Source organism: Brachyhypopomus gauderio, unplaced genomic scaffold (genome assembly GCF_052324685.1).
Source record: "Brachyhypopomus gauderio isolate BG-103 unplaced genomic scaffold, BGAUD_0.2 sc73, whole genome shotgun sequence".
In the NCBI taxonomy this organism is placed as follows: Eukaryota; Metazoa; Chordata; class Actinopteri; order Gymnotiformes; family Hypopomidae; genus Brachyhypopomus; species Brachyhypopomus gauderio.
In genome coordinates, this window is record NW_027506894.1 from 112,784 (window position 1) to 133,902 (window position 21,119).

Below are 21,119 nucleotides of genomic sequence, written 5' to 3' on the forward strand. Positions count from 1 at the left end.
AGTGACTTTATTAACCAGATAGTAAAATGTCACAACCCCAATCCCCAGAACAGTTACTTTCTTTCCTCCAGTGAAATTAAACTTGTTTTTGAAATCATTGTCCTGAATAATAAATAAAAATTTTTTCTTTTACATTTCTGTCCCACATCTTGTCTGTAAGCATTGTTTCCTGAACATAAGGAAGTGGTGATACACAAAGTGAACGGTGGGTAAAGATTCCTCTAGGATACACGGGTGTCTCACACAGAACACACATTACAGCACATTTGGAAATACGAGTTACACTTTTTTTGGTTTTGAGTCAAATAATCCCAGATCTTTCTAAAGGGTTAGATTGAAATATTAACTAATTTAAATGTTCTTTTAGTGTTACTCTCTCAGTAACAAATATGATATATTACACAATATCTAATGGTTTCTCTGTGTGTACATTTGCACATTCTTAGATCATCCATAGAGGTTTCTCTTTTGGCCTTGGTACAGCTTTACTGTAATTGGCTTTATGAGACTTTTTCTCTACTTTATTCTCAAATGCAGCTCTAGTTCAAAGCCTTTTTTACATCTTGACATATATGCATATGAGCTGGTGACATCACACCTCATCATGTGATGTCACCACGATGAGAGCTGTTGGGGATTTGAAAATTCTTCTCCATTCAACAATAAACACCTCATCAGGTAAGACTGTGTCCTTAGTTTACTAATTCTTTTATGTAGTTCATCAGTTATTAACCAGAAATTTATTTAACCATTTTTTATTTACTGCTATCTGTTTTTGCTGTATTTGCAATGTTTTTTTTTTACATGTTAAATGTTTGTAATCAGAGTGAACACATAGAGTGTCTGGTGTGTATGTCTGCAGATTAGATCACTACAGCCCCTCTGATATTTCAGCACTCAGGACTCCAACTCAGCACTAGTGTGAGTTTATGGAATTACCATGGAAACCATCTCTGTGCTCCTCTCTCTACTGTTGGGTAAATATTCACTAATAATCACTAGGCTCAAAACACCTGTTTGCTCTGAACATATTCAGTATGAATTTGTGATTATTACGCATATTTGATTATTCAAATTTTTATCTGGTGGAAAAAATTATTTTCACAATGTCAAAGTGGTCTGGACACCAATTGTTTTCAGGTTCCAGTGTATGTTTTACAGTTCATTAACATAAATGTTATATTAATATTAATGTTGCTGTAACGTGGGGAAGAGGCACGACGAGACACGTTGTGGTGAAAACACACTTTTAATTAACGAAGACGGTGGAGTCCAGCGCGAGTAGTGCACACAGCACTCTTAACATTAAAACACACACACACAGGCACAAGCTTTAGACAAAGACGATCACGAGACATTGTGCGAACGCACATTAAATAGATGAAGTACACAATCCCCAGTTGTAACAGTCAGAACTATACACTGATCACTGTTACACACTGATCACGAGACGAGACACAGGTGAGACGGATGAACACGCTCACACACAACCCCACGGAGATACATATACGGTCATAACCAGACGCAGATGACATAAAAACACACGCCCAAAAGGAGGGGTCTGGAGCTGCTCCGTGACAGTTGCCTTTTACTTATGAGAAGAATTTATGTTTAACCAGTTACATGTCAACATATTGAAAGCTGAAACTGAATATTTAAGTAGCAATAAATAAATAAATGTAAAGACCATGCTGTTAAGTCGTACTGAGAGGCGGCGGACACAAGTGTGATTGAGGGTTTATTTACAGGAAGGACACTGTCAACATTATCAACCTCTTTTGAACTCACCATGACAACACGGTGGGCATGACGACAGCGAGGCATGACAAACAGACTTATAGGACTAACACCAAGACTATAAGATGAAGACAGAACTACCAGAATATACCTTAACACACACAGTGAACACAGACAGATGATGTGAACAAGGCAGATACTCTACAGAAGGGATGCACATAGACCAACTAAACACACTAGACATACAACCAGACTAAACCAGGTACACACAGAAATTCAGAAACCAGAACGTAGAACAATGAGATCATAACCTTGAGCAGTGATAAATGACCTACACAGACCTCACCAAGATTCATACACCGACCCACGAGACTCAACACTAGAGGTACAAACAAGACAGACAGAACGAGACACAAGGAGCAAAAACAGAGACATGACTGACAGATAGGAGGAGCTAAACTGGAGACACAAACAAGACTGACAGATGTGGGCGGAGCTAGATGTGACACGTAAATAATGTAGTGAATTTAGACTAATAAGATTTTTGCTTCCTCTTGTCATATTTGGTTTCTACTTTCTCACAACCCACTACTTCCACCAATGGTGAGGATCAATCCTGCCAAACTTACAATAAGAGATTTTAAGAGATAGATTTATTTCATTCACTGAAAAGCGAGACTTGTTTTTCTTCATGTATCTACTATTTTATAAATATTTCTTTGAGTGGTAGGATTGAGTAATATAAAACTTTACACTGTGCTATTTAAAAATGTCAATGTAATATAAAACTTTACACTGTAAGCTTTATTTAAAAACCTGATTGAGCACATGGCACCACTTACAAACAAGAAATATCAAACATACTAAAAAATACCCAACATAATTCTCCTCTCATGTGAACTGCTCCATGTGTACCATACAAGTCACATGCTGTGTGTTTCCTGTTCAGCTGAGCTGAAGGTTATGTGCACCCCTGTTCACCCTGTTCACCCCCCTATTCACCCCCCAGTTCACCCCCCTGTTCACCCTGTTCACCCCCCTATTCACCCTCCAGTTCACCCCCCTGTTCGACTCCCAAATTCATCTGTCCACCAAAGTCTTCTGGGGTTGAACATCTTTCAGATGGAAAGGACAGAGGAAATGTTAATACCCTTCACATTTACCCCATCACGTCTACCCTGCTACATCTACCCCAGCCCTTCACATCTACCCCATCACATCTACCCTGCTACATCTACCCCATTACATCTGCCCTGTCACATCTACCCCAGTCCTTCACATCTACCCCTATAGCCTCATTACTGTTACTCAGTGCCATGTAATAATGTTGAATCTGATCTGTGCTACCACAGTAGTGCCACATCACAACACACGCCCACAGCACTGGAGAACATTCCTGACAGTTTCATATCAGACCAATATCACCCCATCACTGAGTCACTAAGAAGAGAAACTTTTCCAATCTTTTCTGCTGCAGGTGGAAGTCGTCTCAGAACATTCAACATCACAGGATATGAGAATCTGACTCAGTCTGAGGCTCAGACAGCTTGTAGAAGAAACTACACCGACCTCGTCACTGTGTACAGTGAGGAAGACAACAGTGTACTGGCTAATCTGACTGAGGAGGCTGGATTATATGCTGCCTGGATTGGGCTGTACCACAGTCAGCCCAGATATAAATGGTCTAATGGTGATGCAGTTACATTCCGAGACTCAACACAAGACTGTGGGACATGGAGCTGCTGTGTTGCTATGAAGGCTGAGGGTTCATGGGAGACTGGTAACTGCACAGAGAAAAAGAATTTTATGTGTTATAAACAAGGTAAATACTTACTATAGAGGTTTCAACCATATTAAATACTATAATTATTGATGTCATCACCTTTAAGTCTAAACATATAATTAAGGATTGATTTGTTAATTGTTTAATCACTGCAGATTCGTGCCACAGTTATCAGTTAGTGCTTGAGCCAATGTCCTGGTATGAAGCCCAGAGATACTGCAGGGAGAACTACACTGATCTGATCAGCATCAGAGATCAGGAGCAAAATGAAGAGGTGAATCTGAATGGGAAGAACAGCACCACCCCCTTCTGGATCGGCCTGCTGTGTGATGACTGGGAGTGGGCTGATGGAGGTCTCTCCACCTACAGGAACTGGGGGACTGATCAGCCTCAGACAACAGGAGACTGTACAAAACTGCAAAGAGGGAAATGGATCTCAGTGTCCTGTAATACTGGTTTTCCTGCTCTGTGCTACCACAGTAATGCCACAGGTATCACAACACACGCCCACAGCACTGGAGAACATTCCTGACAGTTTCATATCAGACCAATATCACCCCATCACTGAGTCACTAAGAAGAGAAACTTTTCCAGTCTTTTCTGCTGCAGGTGGAAGTCGTCTCAGAACATTCCACATCATTGTGGATGAGAGTCTGACTCAGTCTGAGGCTCAGACAGCTTGTAGAAGAAACTACACCGACCTTGTCACTGTGTACAGTGAGGAAGACAACAGTGTACTGGCTAATCTGACTGAGATGGTGCATCCCAGTACTGCCTGGATTGGGCTGTACCACAGTCAGCCCAGTTATAAATGGTCTAATGGTGATGCAGTTACATTCAGAAACTCAACACAACAGTGTGGGACATGGAGCTGTTGTGTTGCTATGATGGCTAATGGTTCATGGGATTGTAATAACTGCACAGAGAAAAATCATTTTATGTGTTATAAACAAGGTAAATACTTACTATAGAGGTTTCAACAATATTACAAACTGTAATTATTGATATCATCACATTCAAAGATTTACTTAAGAATCAATTTTAATTTCATGTGCTATAAATATGGTAACAACCTGACTGGAACTATTGATAAATTCCTTATTCATATCAACCTCATAACTTCAATTGCATAAACATAAATAAACCGTGTTTACCTTTGACCTCTACAGATGTTATTAGAGCCATGCTCAGCTCAGGCTGGGAGTGGGCTGATGGAGGTCTCTCCACCTACAGGAACTGGAGATCTTGTGTCCCTCAGCCATGTGATTGTGTAAAACTGATGAAGGATGAATGGTCTCCATCAGCGTGTAATGATCCTGCATCTGCTCTGTGCTACAGCAGTAAGTCATGATGTTACCAACACTAAAATGTTCTCTGCAGTCTAGATCAGTAGAATGAAGAAGTGTCTCTGGTGTTTGTGTCTCTGTCAGCGTCCATCCATGTGAGTGAGGTCAGGATGATCTGGGAGAAAGCTCTGGACTACTGTAAGGAAGGTCACAGGTCTGGTCTCCTGCGCATTGAGTCTCACCTCGACCAGAAAGAAGTGGAGTCTGAACTCAGAAGGAATAACGTCTCTGGGCCTGTGTGGGTGGGGCTTAGACAGAGCCGACTCTTTGGGTTCTGGATTTGGTCCAATGGGATGGTTGTGGGATCTTGGACCAACTGGAAGGGAGGAAGACAGCCAGAACTTCCCCTGTCTCACCAGTGTGGCGCCATAGAAACAAGAGATCAAGGCTACATGTGGATGGACATGAACTGTAGGAATGAACTCAGAGTTTTATGTGAAGTGAAATGATCTGACTGGTGCTCTTCAATCATTCAGGATATTTCACACACATGCCAACACACCACACGTTACAACTTGTTTCATAATCTACAGTGCTGCAATAACCACCCCACCCTGCTTAATACAGTACACAGCAGATGTGAGTACACCCCGTAATATCACAGTCAAATTGTTAAAAAAATTTCTTAATAATTGCATTATATCAAAGTTTGCAAACAGAGATTTTTCTCTTATGTACAATTTAAAAATAAATGATATAGAAAGCTTGCATTAAAAATACTGGCCCCAGTCTAGGAAAAGGAAATACACCTTTGACGACTGCCACACACCTTACAACATATGTTGGTATTGAAACAAAACAGAGTACATTGGTTTTCCAATTAGCTGAACTGCATAAAAATGTTTATTAAGCAGCACAATGTTGTCAGGTTTGCATGTCTATGTGCGTCAAGGCTCCATGGGAAATAATTGCCGGAGGTGTTGAAAAATCAGACTGTAAAACACAAAGACTGAAAAGGAAGAGCTGTCCCTAGAATGTCAGTTGAAACAGTAATCACTGAACAAGCCAGAGATCCTCTAACTGTGACTGTGTAGGCTGTCCTCAAAACATTATGCCACAGACAACGTGCTACTTACACAGTCTAGCTCTGGGAAACAGACAGGCCAGTGGGGCTGTCAGTGGAAGCACAGTGTCTGTGTCAGCTCAGACAGGGCAAAGGACATTGTGTAAAGTCAATCTGTGTGGACAGCATACGAGACAAAAACCTTTCATTGCCCATCACAACAAATATGCAAGATTAAATTTAGGGAATGGATGGTCCCGCAAGAGAAGCACAGTCCCGCACGGTCCTGACAGAGAAGCACAGTCCCGCACGGTCCTGACAGAGCAGCACAGTCCCGCATGGTCCCGCAAGAGAAGCACAGTCCCGCACGGTCCTGACAGAGAAGCACAGTCCCGCACGGTCCTGACAGAGAAGCACAGTCCCAAATGGTCCTGACAGAGAAGCACAGTCCCAAATGGTCCTGACAGAGAAGCACAGTCCCGCACGGTCCTGACAGAGAAGCACAGTCCCAAATGGTCCTGACAGAGAAGCACAGTCCCAAATGGTCCTGACAGAGAAGCACAGTCCTGCATGGTCCTGACAGAGCAGCACAGTCCCGCATGGTCCTGACAGAGAAGCACAGTCCTGCATGGTCCTGACAGAGAAGCACAGTCCTGCATGGTCCTGACAGAGAAGCCCAGAGCGGGGAGTGGGATGATATGGGGCTGAATGAGCACAGAACGTATTGGGAAGAGGACATTTGAAGGTGAATACCATGAATTCCTCTGGATATTTGAAAATTCTGGCTGACCAGATGACTCCCAGTCACCAGATCCTTCTCAGAAGAGGAATATTCTCACATGATAATAATCCGAAACAGACAAAATCACACAGAGTTCCCAAAGAAAATGTGGATATGATGGTGTGTCGGAGAGAGACAGCAGTGCAGCAGAGAGCAGACATGGTGTCTGAAGAACCACACAGTATCTGTCACTAATAACAGCGGTGAATGGTGCACTGACCTGTGCTCTTGCTGAGTCCATACTGTAGGGCCCGTGTTTTTTATTGTAATGTGACCTAAATATGATGATCTGGCATTGACACTGCACAGGGGTTAGTGTTAGGGGTTAGTGTTAGGGGTTAGGGTTAGAGTTAGGGGTTAGTGTTAGGGGTTAGGGTTAGTGTTAGGGGTTAGTGTTATGGGTTAGGGTTAGTGTTAGAGTTAGGGGTTAGTGTTAGGGGTTTTGGGTTAGAGTTAGGGGTTAGGGTTAGTGTTAGAGTTAGGGGTTAGTGTTAGGGTTTAGTGTTAGAGTTAGGGGTTAGGGGTTAGTGTTAGAGTTAGGGGTTAGTGTTAGAGTTAGGGATTAGTGTTAGAGTTAGGGGTTAGTGTTAGAGTTAGGGGTTACAGTTAGGGGTTAGTGTTAGAGTTAGGGGTTACAGTTAGGGGTTAGTGTTAGAGTTAGGGGTTAGTGTTAGGGGTTAGTGTTAGGGTTAGGGGTTAGTGTTAGAGTTAGGGGTTAGTGTTAGAGTTATGATGATCTAACTTTGATACACAGTGGTGCTTCGTTTGTTCTCTACATACTTATGTACATTTGCTTTTCTAACGCAGCCACTGTGTCACTATATTCTGAGCTCATGTTTTCACAACTCCAGTTTTTAATATCTTTCTGTTCTGGATTCCATGTTGAATAGCATTTTATCTTCTATCATTAGCATATTGTTTAATCTACTGTTTTATATGTAAGCTTTGTGTTCTTTGAAAAGGTTACAATTAACAATTAAAAGTAAATTTGAAGTTAAAAAAAAGTAAATCTGAAGTATTTCAATGAAAACTACATTTGCTGTAATGGAGATGCGGATACCCAGGGATCTTCACATCTGGAGCTCCAAAACGTTTTTCTCCAACACCACATCACATCAGCAGCACTTACACATGTAAAACCTCATCAGGTGACTCCACATGTGAGCTTCTAAATTTAAGTATTCACAATGATAAAGTATGTGCATAGTCTCAGCATTTAAAACTGTAAACCACCACTTTCTTTAAAAAAAGATACATTTCAGATTCAAAACACAGACAGACTTTAAAAAAGTCATTGGAACGACGGGCCCCCTACTGGTCGCCTCCGTCTACAGCGGCAGTTGTCCTGTTGTTGTTGTGTTCGTCCCTCGGGGGGGGCAGAGCCTGTGATCCGTCTCACCTGAGGGTCGTTTGTTTGTCTATACATGTCTTGTCTTTATACCAGTTGACCGCTGGTCATTATATCCTTCATTGGGATCATGTCACGGGTTTTTGGTTTGCGCACTATTTCAATTAAACCATCCATTTTCCCTGAGACTTGGCGTGATCGCTTCCATTTTATTTCGCTCACCCTGCCCATCACAACAGTGAGGAAAATAAGTATTTGAACACCCTGCGACTTTGCAAGTTCTCCCACTTAGAAATCATGGAGGGGTCTGACATTTTCATCTTAGGTGCATCTCCACTGTGAGAGACATCATCTAAAAAAAGTATCCGGAAATCACAATGTATAATTTTTTAATGATTTATTTGTGTCTTACTGCTGTTCAAATACGTATTTTCCTCACTGTAGCAATAATATTAAATATGCAAAACTGCCAGTAGACTCATTGACATTACTGCCCTCAATAATGTATAATGTTCTTTTACTGCTGCAAGCACACCTATTCTTATGAAATGCTATATCTGCATGTTTTGTTTAACTTGTGTTAATTTTGTTGATATAATGAAGTTTGTATGAACTCTGCAATTACAATAAGTATGTGAGATGACTTTGTGAGATGAAACAAAGTATTGTATTAATACTGTTAATGGACATTTTAACAGAAATTCAAATATTTGTCTGAATCACACAGACCAAAAACACTGGAAAAGAGTGATTCCTAACCTGTTTTTCAACTGAAGTGAAGACATTTTTCAATGCTCCTGTTAACACAATCCTTAATGTGTGTCCTTTATTCAAAAGATGAGAGCGATAAGAGTTTTGCATTTAATTACGTATCAAAGCGATAAAATGAAGCCAGTGGGAAAGAGGAAACTGATGATATGCAAATAATATGCAAATGTTTCTCCAAGAAACAAGACCTGCTCACAGAGAGAATGTCACGGGGCCGAGGGCCATCAGAGGATTTGCATCATGCAAATCAGACATGAACCCGTCGAACACACGGACATTATTTCTTACATATTTTGTACATCTTTCATATCTTACCTGGTTAAATTCAGCTGTCAAATCCTTTTTTTCTTAAAAAATTCTATAAATTATCCGAACATTTTTCCTTGTCTCACAACCAGAGCATATTCAGTGTAAGTTCTTGTTTTAAGTCTAAAGTGCGTCTCTCAGTGACGTCTGTGGCTGGTGTCTTCTGTTCAGATGTCTTCCACTTCTACACTGATGAAGATTTATAGTACACAAGGAATAATCCCAACTCATTAGATACATCAAACTCTCTGGCCAACGTATAGGGACTATTAGGGAATTTATTAAGGAGTTTTATAGGTGTGTGATTAGCGAATGTAGCCCATCTGATGGTATACACATTTATTAAGGAGTTTTATAGGTGTGTGATTAGTGAATGTAGCCCATCTGATGGTATACACATTTATTAAGGAGTTTTATAGGTGTGTGATTAGTGAATGTAGCCCATCTGATGGTATACACATTTATTAAGGAGTTTTATAGGTGTGTGATACCACGGACGTAGTTTTGGGGGGGGACGGGGGGGACATGTCCCCCCCACTTTTTCAAAAGCCGGTTTTGGTCCCCCCCAGTTTTTACAGTTAAAACCAAATATTTAAGTAGCGACGAAGTCATGTCCCCCCCACTTTTTAACGGTTAAAAAAACAATATCCAAATAGCGACAAATCTAGCACTAGGACCATGCAGCTCCGAGCTCCCCCCCCCGCTCAACAATTTTTGTTCACAGCGCTCAACAATTTTCATTCAACCCCCCCCCGCTCAACAGTTCGCCACCCCAGGTTGTGTCCCCCCCACTTATGAAATCAAAACTACGTCCATGTGTGATACACTGTAATCTGGATGTGAATAGGTGGTCAACATGTAGACCAGCGTTTCTCAACCAGGGTGCCGTCAAAATATTCTGATGTGAAATAAAAAACTATAGTTTTAAAAATTGAATACGCTTAAAAAATCATTAAAATGTATTTCATATGACCAGGGCCCGTATTTATCAAACTTCTTAGAGTGGAATTTTGGACTTAAGTGCTGAAAAATTCTTAGATTTGCTCCTACTCACAGAGTTAAGTGTAAGTGCCAGTTATCAAAACTCTCAAGTATAAGAATCCGTTGACCAGCCGACCTGCTTTCATCTTTCCCTAGATAGGGAATGGCGTTCAACATATATTTTGTTTCAACATCAGCGGCCACCCAGAACTTAATCGCAAATGTATCGGGTTTATTGGCCACGTACTGAGTGAAACGACAGCGAGCTTTAGTTGGGAACAGTTGGTCATCAACAGTTGTTATCACCGGGCGTGTAAGAAGCAATACTGTTTTTCACAAATTTATAAAATATCTCCGAGATCATGGCAAATTTCAAGCAAACTGTGTTGCTGTTCAAACGCCCAAGCAGAGTTTTCACTCAAACTGTGTAGCCGCGTCCCGACGAATTTATAGCTCGTGAATGCTATTGTGAATAAAGTGTTCATAACAGCACCGCCCATGCCATCATCTCAGTTTCGCTCGCAAAGGTATGCATTTACATACGTAACTTGCATTCTGCTTAATTCTTTTGTAATGCCATACAGTCATACATAATGTATGTGTCTAACAGCTAGCCCTGGCGAAGAGGGATTATACCCGAGAGATAATTCCTTTGAGATATGACTTGATAAGTAATTACCATTCGCAGAATTCCTGCAAACTACTCCGCCTCCAGATTCGCGGGTGATTCGGTGATTCACAGACCACACTGCAGTTCCCCTGCCGGCCTGCAGGGTCGCTGCTGAGCTCAACTACTGAACTGAAAAAGGAACGAATCAGCAGAGGAAGTGATTCGATTCAGTTCGTTCACTCAAATGTTTCGTTCATTTGAACGAATCGTTGGCGAACGACACAACACTAGTGGACCAGTCCATCGGTTTCGTCCGAAGAGAAAGTGTTTGGCGTGCTGGTGAGTCTACAGAACCTGTAGTGTTTGTAAAGATCGCTAAAACCATTAATCTTCCAAAAACGGACCTGTGTGTAAGTGTGTTTATTACTGTTACAGATACTAATTTGTAAACAGATGAATGAATGTTTAGGACGGTGGCGCGTATTGAAAACGTGAGTGGTGAAGTAGAAACAAACAAATGTTACAAAATGGCGGTAGGCCTCCCTGCATACTGTAACAAATGTGAATTCAATGTTATGGCAAATGGTGAGATGTGGAATGCTTAAACCGGGTAAACAGAGACAGCAAACTGGAGTGTAAATGCAGTGATACTCGCACAGTAGGTCAGCTGAAGTTTTAAAAATGCCGGCAGATAGCTGCGCGCATGCGCGAATGACTGGGTGTTATGCGCTTGCCTAAGCGTCACGTGGTGTGTGGTGTAGAGGGGGTGAGACTGGTGTAAGGCTGAGGGGACAAAACAGTGAAATAGGGGCAACAATTGTGGACCATGTTTTACATGTAAGTCATGGTCTCACAATGGCTGAAGCTGGTCGTTGGGTGCAGCTGAATATTGGAAGAACAACTGTGTCTTCATACTTTTTCAACTCCTTTATTTCTTTACAAAAGCTCCTCCTCCCTGTACACACCTACCTGTTTGAAGAAGTAAATCTTGGAGTGACACACTAGTCTTTATTAATTCTGTGTTCAGGTGAGTTATAAATATTATGAGAACCTCTTAACTCTGGTATTTACTTCTTTCTGCCTTATTTCTGAAAGGAGTCTAAACTCCCTCAGCTGGATAAAGGACTACAGTGACTGATTCTCTCCTGTGCTACTGTGTTTATTACAGAAGATCTAAAAGTGAAAGTGAAGTTTGTACAGAAGGAGACATTACAGAGAAACAGCACAGCAGCTGTTGGAGGAAATGGCTGCTATAAACCCTCTGTCAGAAGAAGAGTTTTCATGTCCTGTGTGCTGTGACATCTTCAGGGATCCTGTTATACTGTCATGTAGCCACAGTGTGTGTAAAACCTGTCTGCAGCAGTTCTGGGAAACCAAGGGATCTCAAGAATGTCCAGTTTGTAGGAGAAGATCTTCAAGAGACGATCCTCCCTGTAATCTTGCACTAAAGAACCTGTGTGAGTCTTTTCTAGCGAGCAGGAGTCAGAGATCTTCAGCAGGGTCTGAGGTGCTCTGCAGTCTGCACAATGAGAAACGCAAACTCTTCTGTCTGGAGGACCTACAGCCTGTGTGTGTGGTGTGTCAGATTTCAAAGGCACATAAAACTCATGACTGCCTTCCAGTAGAGGAAGCTGTGTGTCACTTTAAGGTATGAAATGTGCACTAATGCTTTAACTGTAATGTTTTTCCAATGTTTACAATTATCTTGAAATATATGTTAGACAGGTTAGATTAAATGAGTCAGATGATGAGATTTCAGACAACTAAATCAGACCTTCATTCGCCGTGAAACTTAATATAGATAAAAATATTGATATACAATCTGCTACGATATATCAAACATCTCCATTTTATATTAAAAGGATGAAAAGGAATCAGTAATCACGCCATTGTGTTCAGTCGTTGTAATCTCCTATACAGATACAGTGATGAATCCTGTAAGACTCACACTGTCCTCTACTAAACCCATATTTACAGAACAAATTCAAGACCACACTGGAGTCTCTACAACAGCATCTGAAGGTCTTGGAGGAAGATAAACAAGTCTGTGAGAAAACAGCAGCACACATTAAGGTGAAAGGTCACTCTGAGTTCAGAATGGTGCTGTGATCACTGTCCACGTACACCATAATGAAACACACACATTTGGACAGTTTATATTTCCTCATCATCTCCCATTCCAGTATCAGGCCGAGCACACAGAGAGGCAGATAAAGGAGGAGTTTGAGAAGATCCACCAGTTTCTAAGAGATGAAGAAGCAGCAAGAATAGCTGCATTGAAGGAGGAAGAGGAGCAGAAGAGCCACATGATGTGGAGGAAGATTATGAAGATGAGTGGAGAAATAGCATCTCTTTCAGATCAAATCAAATACACAGAGAAGGAGATGGAAGCTGAGAACATATCGTTCATACTAGTAAGAATCACTCAGTCTGTCTCTCACTTAGACATACGCTCAAAACATGTTAAATACACCAATGTAGAAGAAAAAGAAAATAAATCACTCTGACCACCATCTTTCACTAACTCTCTCTCTCTCTCTCTCTCTCACACACACACACACAAATGCACACAAAAAAGTAAAATGTTTTGACGTTTGTTTTTGTGTGTGTGTAAGGGTCTTTAGACACATTAATTTTATTATCACATAATGAAAAGGCATATTTGACCCTCGTATAAAGAAAATGTCCCTGTTTCCTTCTCAGAATGTGTCGTCCACATTGAAATTGTAAGTGATCATTATTTCTGTTTGATCTCCATATTGTTACACATTGTGTTTGTGAAATTATTCTGATACATTCAGATCTTCAGTATGTGGTCTGTGTTATTTCAGAAATATGATATATGAAGAAGGTATTTAGAAATAAAAAATATATATTGATATTGACAATGTGCAAACATTTCTAAGACATATTGATGGATTTAATTAAGGATATTTCACATGTTACTTTTAACGTTAAATACTTTGAATAAGATAAAAAATAATCTATTATATTTAATAATATAATATCTTTATACATTTCCAGTGTTGATCACACCCCAAAGGAACATGAGATGGTGTCAGGAGCTCTGATCAATGTAGCAAAACATCTTTCCAACCTGAAGTTCAGAGTCTGGGAGAGAATGCAGAAGATTCTCCAGTACTGTGAGTTTTGGTGTTCTTTGATTAATTAGAGTAATTCTGTTCTCACAATTAGAACTCTATAGAGAGAGAAACATTAACATTGTGTGTTTGGTACATGAACTATTCCAGTATTAAAGGCTGTATTAGTATAAACAGTGAGGGGGACGACCAGTTGACTGCTGGTCTGAGGAGAGAGTCAGTCAGTCCATGAGGAGATCTACACCACCCTCTCTCCACCTCTACACGCCACCCACTCTCCACCTCTACACGCCACCCACTCTCCACCTCTACACGCCACCCACTCTCCACCTCTACACGCCACCCACTCTCCACCTCTACACGCCACCCACTCTCCACCTCTACACGCCACCCACTCTCCACACCACCCACTCTCCACCTCTACACCACCCACTCTCCACCTCTACACACCACCCACTCTCCACCTCTACACACCACCCACTCTCCACCTCTACACACCACCCACTCTCCACCTCTACATGCCACCCACTCTACACACCACCCACTCTCCACCTCTACATGCCACCCACTCTACACACCACCCACTCTCCACCTCTACACACCACCCACTCTCCACCTCTACACACCACCCACTCTCCACCTCTACACCACCCACTCTCCACCTCTACACCACCCACTCTCTCCACCTCTACACACCACCCACTCTCCCTGGGACATCCCCACCTCCACCTGCTCCTCCATCCTGCCTCCTCCTCCATCCTGTAAATAATGAAGATACTAGGGGTCTATAGGAAGACCGGTACCCTGAGTCTGAGCTCCATGAATCTCCATCCCTGAGGGACCAAGCGTGTCAGCTGGGACTCTGCCTTGTCTCTGTGTCTGTCTCTGTCTGTCTCCCTGTCATCATCTTTGTGTCTGTGTATTTTCTTTTCTGTATCCCTGTCACCGTCTTTGTATTTGTCCCTGTCTGCGTCCCTGTCACCGCCTTTGTTTCTGTGTTTGACTCTGTCTTTGGCCCTGTCTCCATCTTTGTATCTGTCCCAGTGTTGTCCTTTGAGTTTTTGTCCCACCCCCTCAAGTGGTGAATGAAGCAACTTTCTTTACTCGTGTCTGCGTTATTCCGATACGTAAAGGAAACTTCCCCAAAGCTCTGTGATGAACAAAACAAAACGGTTGTTTATTCCAGGCTGTACATGCGATGAAATAAACTTAAAACAAAACTTTCAAACCATGGTTAGGTCGTTCCAAATATATGGTGCAGCACAAATCGTAACGCTAAACACGGTAAGAAAACTGTGTTGCTACCAGTATTCTCAAATACTCACTTCTCCCCTAAAGTCAACATGAGCTTCCCGCCCCGTCTCCACTTTGCTCTTAAAGAGACAGTGACCTAATTTCTTCACATAAACAAATGGAGACTGTTGACATTTATATTTACATATATTTACATCACCTCTGGCATCTTAATACTATATTAAACAGCAATATATACACATATGCACCTCTTCATAAAAAAGTTAATCAACAACACATTTACACACAATGCAAAGAAGGTCCTTATGTTTTGTCTCCTACACCACTGGTGTTAGTTACTCTGGGAGTAGCGCCCTTTAGTGGGGGAACTGTAACGGTATCTACCCACTAATGAGGGGACACACACACTTCAGTACACAGACACTAATAATCAGTGTTGGGAACGTTACTGTAAAAAAGTAATTGGTTACTCACTACTTGTTCAAAAAAGTAACCGAGTTAGTAACTGAATTACTTTATAATAAAAGTAACTCGTTACCAGGGAAATGAACTATTTGCATTACAGTTAAAAAAATGTTATATGCCAATGAATAAGGATTTTTTGAAAAAGCAGTTTTCACAGTCATTTGAAATGAGTAGATCATGAAGGTGTTTTAACTTTTGATATTTATTGCACATCCACAGACCAGTGCAGGATAAAATCCTTTAAAATCCTAAATCTTTGAAAAAATAAAATAAGCAAAAGTAAAACAGTTACACTATATAAAGTGCATTTACATCTATCAAATTAAATTAAATTCTCTCAACCTGAGACAACTGGTTTGTTCACAACCGAAGTAAACTTAACAATAAAACCTCTATTCTTAATTCAATAAATCAAATACCCATTCTGGTAGACATTCAGGAATTTCAAGTATTTTCTTAAATAATGTTTATATCGCCACCTTGAAAATGCTCATTTTTCTTCGGCTTGCTCCTGACTCGCCATTTCTGCCTCTTCTCCGTTTGTGTTGTGTGTCACTGGTGTGCTTTGGCACGAGTGTAAAAACACTGGCTCTGATTGGCTACCATAATGCTGCTTTAGCCAATCGCTTACTGACTTGTTAAGTTAAACAGGTGTTACACCGAGAACTGTGATCTATCGAGATATGTTACTCTTCACTAGCCTGGGCAGCGGTCCGCACGGATTACTGTTAGTATGTCAATATATAGTAACGCACCACTTTTAATGACCAGTAACGTCAATGGCGTTGTAACGACAGGAAAAGTAATTAATTATATTATCCTGTTACTGACAAAATGACACCGTTACCATAACCGCATTATTGGCAACATTGCTAATAATACATGCAGTGTGACAATCAGTGTAACAGTAACACTGCACTAGTTAAGTGTCACATGTGATACTCAAATAATGAATCCAAGACATGTAGAAATATATTAATGAATAAAACAGACACAATTTCAAGTGTCAAAACAACAAGCACACAAGTACTGCAGGGGTGTGTGGTGAACACACAACATCACCATCACTTCCCTCTTATCAACCTACTGCAGCATTTCACTCAGAGTAAAGGGCCTGCAGTCTGTAGATGTGACCTCATCACATAAACACATGAAGAACATGATGATTCATTCTGTTCTCTCTCCTCAGACCCTGTTACTCTGGACCCCAACACTGCACATCCAAACCTCCACCTGTCTGATGATCTCACTACTGTAGAATGCAGATCACAGCAATTACTGCTTCCTGATAATCCAGAGAGATTTGATGAGTGTGCGTGTGTCCTGGGCTCTGAGGGCTTTAAGTCAGGGACACACTGCTGGGATGTTGATGTTGGAGACAGTCATTCATGGGCACTGGGTGTAATTAGAGAGTCTGAATGTAGAAAGGGAGAGAGTATCTGGGATTCAGTGTGGAGTCTGGGCTACAATCCGGGCACTTACTGGATACGCTGCCCAGGACAGACAGATCACTACTTCACACCTACAGAGGAACTGCAGAGGGTCAGAGTTCAGCTGGACTGGGACAGGGGGAAAGTGACATTCACTGATTTTCTAACCAGTTCACACCTGTGCACTATAACACACACTTTTACTCACACTGTTTTCCCTTTATTCTATAATTACAATTACTTCGATAATGAAAGTTCCTCCCCTATGAGGATTTTACCAGCAAAGATATCAGTAACAGTGGAACAGCAAAGTTAGTGTTTGTGTATATATGTATGTATGTGTGTGTGTGTGTGTGTGTGTGTGTGTGTGTGTGTGTGTGTGTATATATATATATATATATATATATATATATATATATATATATATGTGTGTGTGTGTATATGTATGTGTGTGTGTGTATATATGTATGTGTGTGTGTGTATATATGTATATACATATATATTACACACACACACACACTGCTCAAGAGAGTTAAGGGAACACTAAAATAACATCCTAGATCTCAATTAATAGTGGAATATGTTGAGAACAAAATAACATAAAATAATCAATGTAAATCAGTATTATTATCCCATGGAGGTCTGTATTTGGTATACTCAATGTCAAAGTGGAAAATCAAATGACTGATTCAGCGTCAGTGGAAATTCCTCTAGACAAGTTCAAATGAGTCTCAGTAGTGTGTGTGGCCTCCACGTGCCTGTATGACCTCCCTACAACACCTGGACATGCTCCTGATGAGATGGTGGATGTTCTGCTGAGGAATCTCCTCCCAGACCTGGATTAAAGCACCAGTCACCTCCTGGACAGTCTGTGGTGCAACGTGGCGTTGGTGGATGATGTACCAGACGTGCTCGATTGGATTCAGGTCTGGGGAACGGGCAGGTCAGTCCATAACATCAATGCCTTCATCATGCAGGAACTGCTGACACACTTCAGCCACATGAGACCTAGCATTGTCATGCATCAGAAGGAACCCAGGGCCCACTGCACCAGCATATGGTCTCACAATGAGTCTGAGGATCTCATCCTGGTACCTAATGGTAGTCAGGGTACCTCTGGCTAGCACATGGAGGTCTGTGTGGCCCTCCAAAGAAATGCCTCCCCACATCGTTACTGACCCACTGCCAATCCGGTCATGCTGGAGGATGTTGCAGACAGCAGAATGTTCTCTACAGCGTCTCCAGACTCTATCATGTGCTCAGTGTGAACCTGCTCTCATCTGTGAAGAGCACAGGGCACCAATGGTGAATCTGCCAATCTTGGTGTTCTCTGTCAAATGCCAATCACCCTGCATGGTGTTGGGCTGTAAGCACAAGCTCCACTTGTGGACGTCAGGCCCTCATACAACCCTCATGGAGTCTTCCTGACAGTTTGAGCAAAAACATGGATATTGGTGGCCTGCTGGAGGTCATTTTGCAGGGCTCTGGCATTGCTCCTCCTGTTCCTCCTTACACAAAGGAGGAGTTAGTGGTCCTGCTGCTGGGTTGTTGCCCTCCTACGGCCCCCTCCATGTCTACCGGTATCTGCTCCATGCTCTGGACACTGTGCTGACAGACACAGCAAACCTTCTTGCCACAGCTCACATTGATGTGCCATCCTGGATGAGCTGCACTACTTGAGCAACTTCTGTGGATTGTAGACACCACATCATGCTACCTCTATGGTGAGAGAACTGACAAAATGCCAAAGTGACCAAAACATCAGCCAGAAAGGATGAGAACAGAGAAAAGGTCTGTGGTCACCACCTGCAGAACCTCCTTTATAGGGGGTGTCTTGCTATTTGCCTCTCATTTCTACCTGTATTCAGTTCCATTTGCACAACAGCAGGTAAAATTTATTCACAATCAGTGTTGCTTCCTAAATTAACAAGTTGGTCTCACAGAAGTATGATTAATTTGGAGTTACATTGTGTTGTTAAAATGTTCCCTTTATTTTTTGAGCAGTGTATATTAGAATATTTCAATACATGTTTTTTTTATATTAGTATCCTAACATTACCTATCCACATGATGCCGTTTTATTGTTTTAAACAAGTTTGTCATGACATTTTTAATGCCTGAATTGTCAGAGAGATTGATAGAGTGGAGTTCACAGTTTGTGAATATATGTAAGAATGTGGAACTGATACTGGTACTGACCAATATCTCTTACCATTATGTTAATAATGTTCAGCAGACCAAAGCTATGTTCGAAATGACATACTGTATACTGCATACTGCACTCAGTATATACTGTATAGTGCATACTGGTCCTCATAGTAGTATGTGGCATACTATCCAGGATGGGATAAACCATACTACTGGGTCACATGAAGGTATAAGGAACAGGAGTTTAATGTTAACACAAATCACCCATGTAGACAGCTAAGAATAGCCTGCCACACATTCAGTTCTATGGGTATCCACATGCTAAATACCAGTAGCCCATAAAATAACTGATATTCAGGGGGAGGTGTAACACAGTGGTTGGTGTAACACAGTGGGGGCTGTAACACGGGGGGGGGGGGGGGGTCTTTTTATTTATGATTAGCTGATTTCCCAGTGTTCACCAGCAGATGGGTTCTCCTCTCTGATTCGTGGTCCTCTTGAGCAGCGGTCACCACCCACCGGGCCTTGGACCGGTAACGGTCGGTGGGTCATTTGGTCCTGGGACACACAGAATTGTTTTTTTTATCGATCAGTGTCTGAGTGATGTTTTATTTTGAAAATAAAAAAAAATTGGGATTCTCTTCCCTATTGCATCCGTCGGTGCGTCTGGTGAGTTTTATTTTTATGTGCTTTTTATTTGTTTTTATGCCAGTCGTATCATTTACGTCGTATTTCGATGATGTGACTGACCTCAAGACCATCACTGTTCGTGCTAGTCAGAAGCCATGGCTGACAGCAGAGGTCCACAGGCTCCTGAAGGCCAGAAATGCTGCCTTCACAGCAGGAGACCAGGAAGGCCTGAAGACAGCTAGGGCCAACTTGTCCCGTGGCATCAGGAAAGCGAAGAGGCAGTACTCCAAGAGGATTTCTCAATGCTTCAGTGACAGCAGAGACACACGGAATCTTTGGCAGGGAATTCAGACCATCACAGGCTACAAACCCCCTCCACAGACCTGTGACAGCACCATCTCTCTGTTAAACGACCTGAACGGATTCTTCACACGATTTGAAATACTCAACAATGCACCTGTCCAAAAATCCAACCCTCCTCCTGGTGACCAGGCGCTGAGGCTGTCTCCGGACACCGTGTGGAGAGCTTTCAGTAGGGTCAATGCTCGGAAAACTCCTGGGCCTGACAACATTCCTGGTCGGGTGCTGAAGAACTGTGCCTGGGAACTCGCAGAGGTCTTTACAGACATCTATAACACCTCTCTGAGTCAGGCGGTGGTTATCCCTGTCCCTAAGAAGGCATCGCCATCCTGCTTCAATGACTACCGTCCGGTTGCACTAACCTTCATCCCCATGAAGTGTTAGTCATGCACCACATCAAGTCTTCCCTCCCCCCCCCTCTCTGGACCCCTACCAGTTTACATATCGGTCTAATCGCTCGACCGATGATGCCATCTCCACTGCTTTACACTCAGCCCTCACACACCTGGACAGGAAGGACACCTACATCAGAATGCTGTTCCTTGACTTCAGTTGGGCATTTAACACAATCATCCCCCAACAGCTCATTCACAAACTGGACAGTCTGAGGCTGAGCACATCACTGTGCAACTGGCTGCTAGACTTCCTGACCAGAAGACCACAGGCATTGCGGGTTGGCAGTAACTCATCCAACAGCATCACACTGAACACAGGGGCTCCCCAAGGATGTGTGCTGAGCCCCCTTCTGTTCACGCTGCTGACCCACGACTGCACACCAGAGCACCCCTCCAATCTCTTCATCAAGTTTGCGGATGACACGACGGTGGTGGGTCTCATCAGTGACAACGATGAGACACACTACAGGAGCGAGGTGAGACACAACGGTGGTGGGTCTCATCAGTGACAACAATGAGACACACTACAGGAGCGAGGTGAGACACGACGGTGGTGGGTCTCAGTGACAATGATGAGACACACTACAGGAGTGAGGTGAGCCGCCTGGTCTCCTGGTGCAAACACAACAATCTCTCTCTGAACACAGACAAGACCAAGGAGATTGTTGTGGAC

At 42.2% G+C, this 21,119-nt stretch overlaps 2 protein-coding genes across 2 annotated transcripts; both read left to right on the forward strand.

Moving 5' to 3' along the window:
* Window positions 1-3,710: 3,710 nt before the first annotated feature.
* On the forward strand, window positions 3,711-5,452 carry LOC143491278 (C-type mannose receptor 2-like). The gene is made up of 4 exons (XM_076990127.1): window positions 3,711-4,011; window positions 4,115-4,474; window positions 4,690-4,860; window positions 4,951-5,452. The coding sequence occupies exons 1-4, from the start codon at window positions 3,711-3,713 to the stop codon at window positions 5,313-5,315; spliced, it is 1,197 nt and encodes a 398-aa protein (XP_076846242.1). The 3' UTR covers window positions 5,316-5,452.
* Window positions 5,453-10,883: 5,431 nt separating this feature from the next.
* LOC143491253 (E3 ubiquitin-protein ligase TRIM35-like) lies at window positions 10,884-17,243 on the forward strand. The gene is made up of 8 exons (XM_076990095.1): window positions 10,884-11,002; window positions 11,609-11,690; window positions 11,832-12,311; window positions 12,641-12,736; window positions 12,847-13,077; window positions 13,367-13,389; window positions 13,688-13,806; window positions 16,673-17,243. Exons 3-8 carry the CDS (start codon window positions 11,907-11,909, stop codon window positions 17,227-17,229), a joined length of 1,431 nt encoding a protein of 476 aa, XP_076846210.1. The 5' UTR covers window positions 10,884-11,002; window positions 11,609-11,690; window positions 11,832-11,906; the 3' UTR covers window positions 17,230-17,243.
* The last annotated feature ends 3,876 nt before the right edge of the window (window positions 17,244-21,119 follow it).

Coding starts and splice junctions, on each gene's coding strand:
- LOC143491278 (XM_076990127.1), top strand. CDS start 3,711: ATGTCCTGGTATGAAGCCCAGAGATACTGCAGGGAGAACTACACTGAT. Junction 4,012..4,114: donor CTACCACAGTAATGCCACAG/GTATCACAACAC, acceptor AAACTTTTCCAG/TCTTTTCTGCTGCAGGTGGA. Junction 4,861..4,950: donor ATCTGCTCTGTGCTACAGCA/GTAAGTCATGAT, acceptor TGTCTCTGTCAG/CGTCCATCCATGTGAGTGAG.
- LOC143491253 (XM_076990095.1), top strand. CDS start 11,907: ATGGCTGCTATAAACCCTCTGTCAGAAGAAGAGTTTTCATGTCCTGTG. Junction 12,737..12,846: donor AAACAGCAGCACACATTAAG/GTGAAAGGTCAC, acceptor CTCCCATTCCAG/TATCAGGCCGAGCACACAGA. Junction 13,807..16,672: donor GCAGAAGATTCTCCAGTACT/GTGAGTTTTGGT, acceptor CTCTCTCCTCAG/ACCCTGTTACTCTGGACCCC.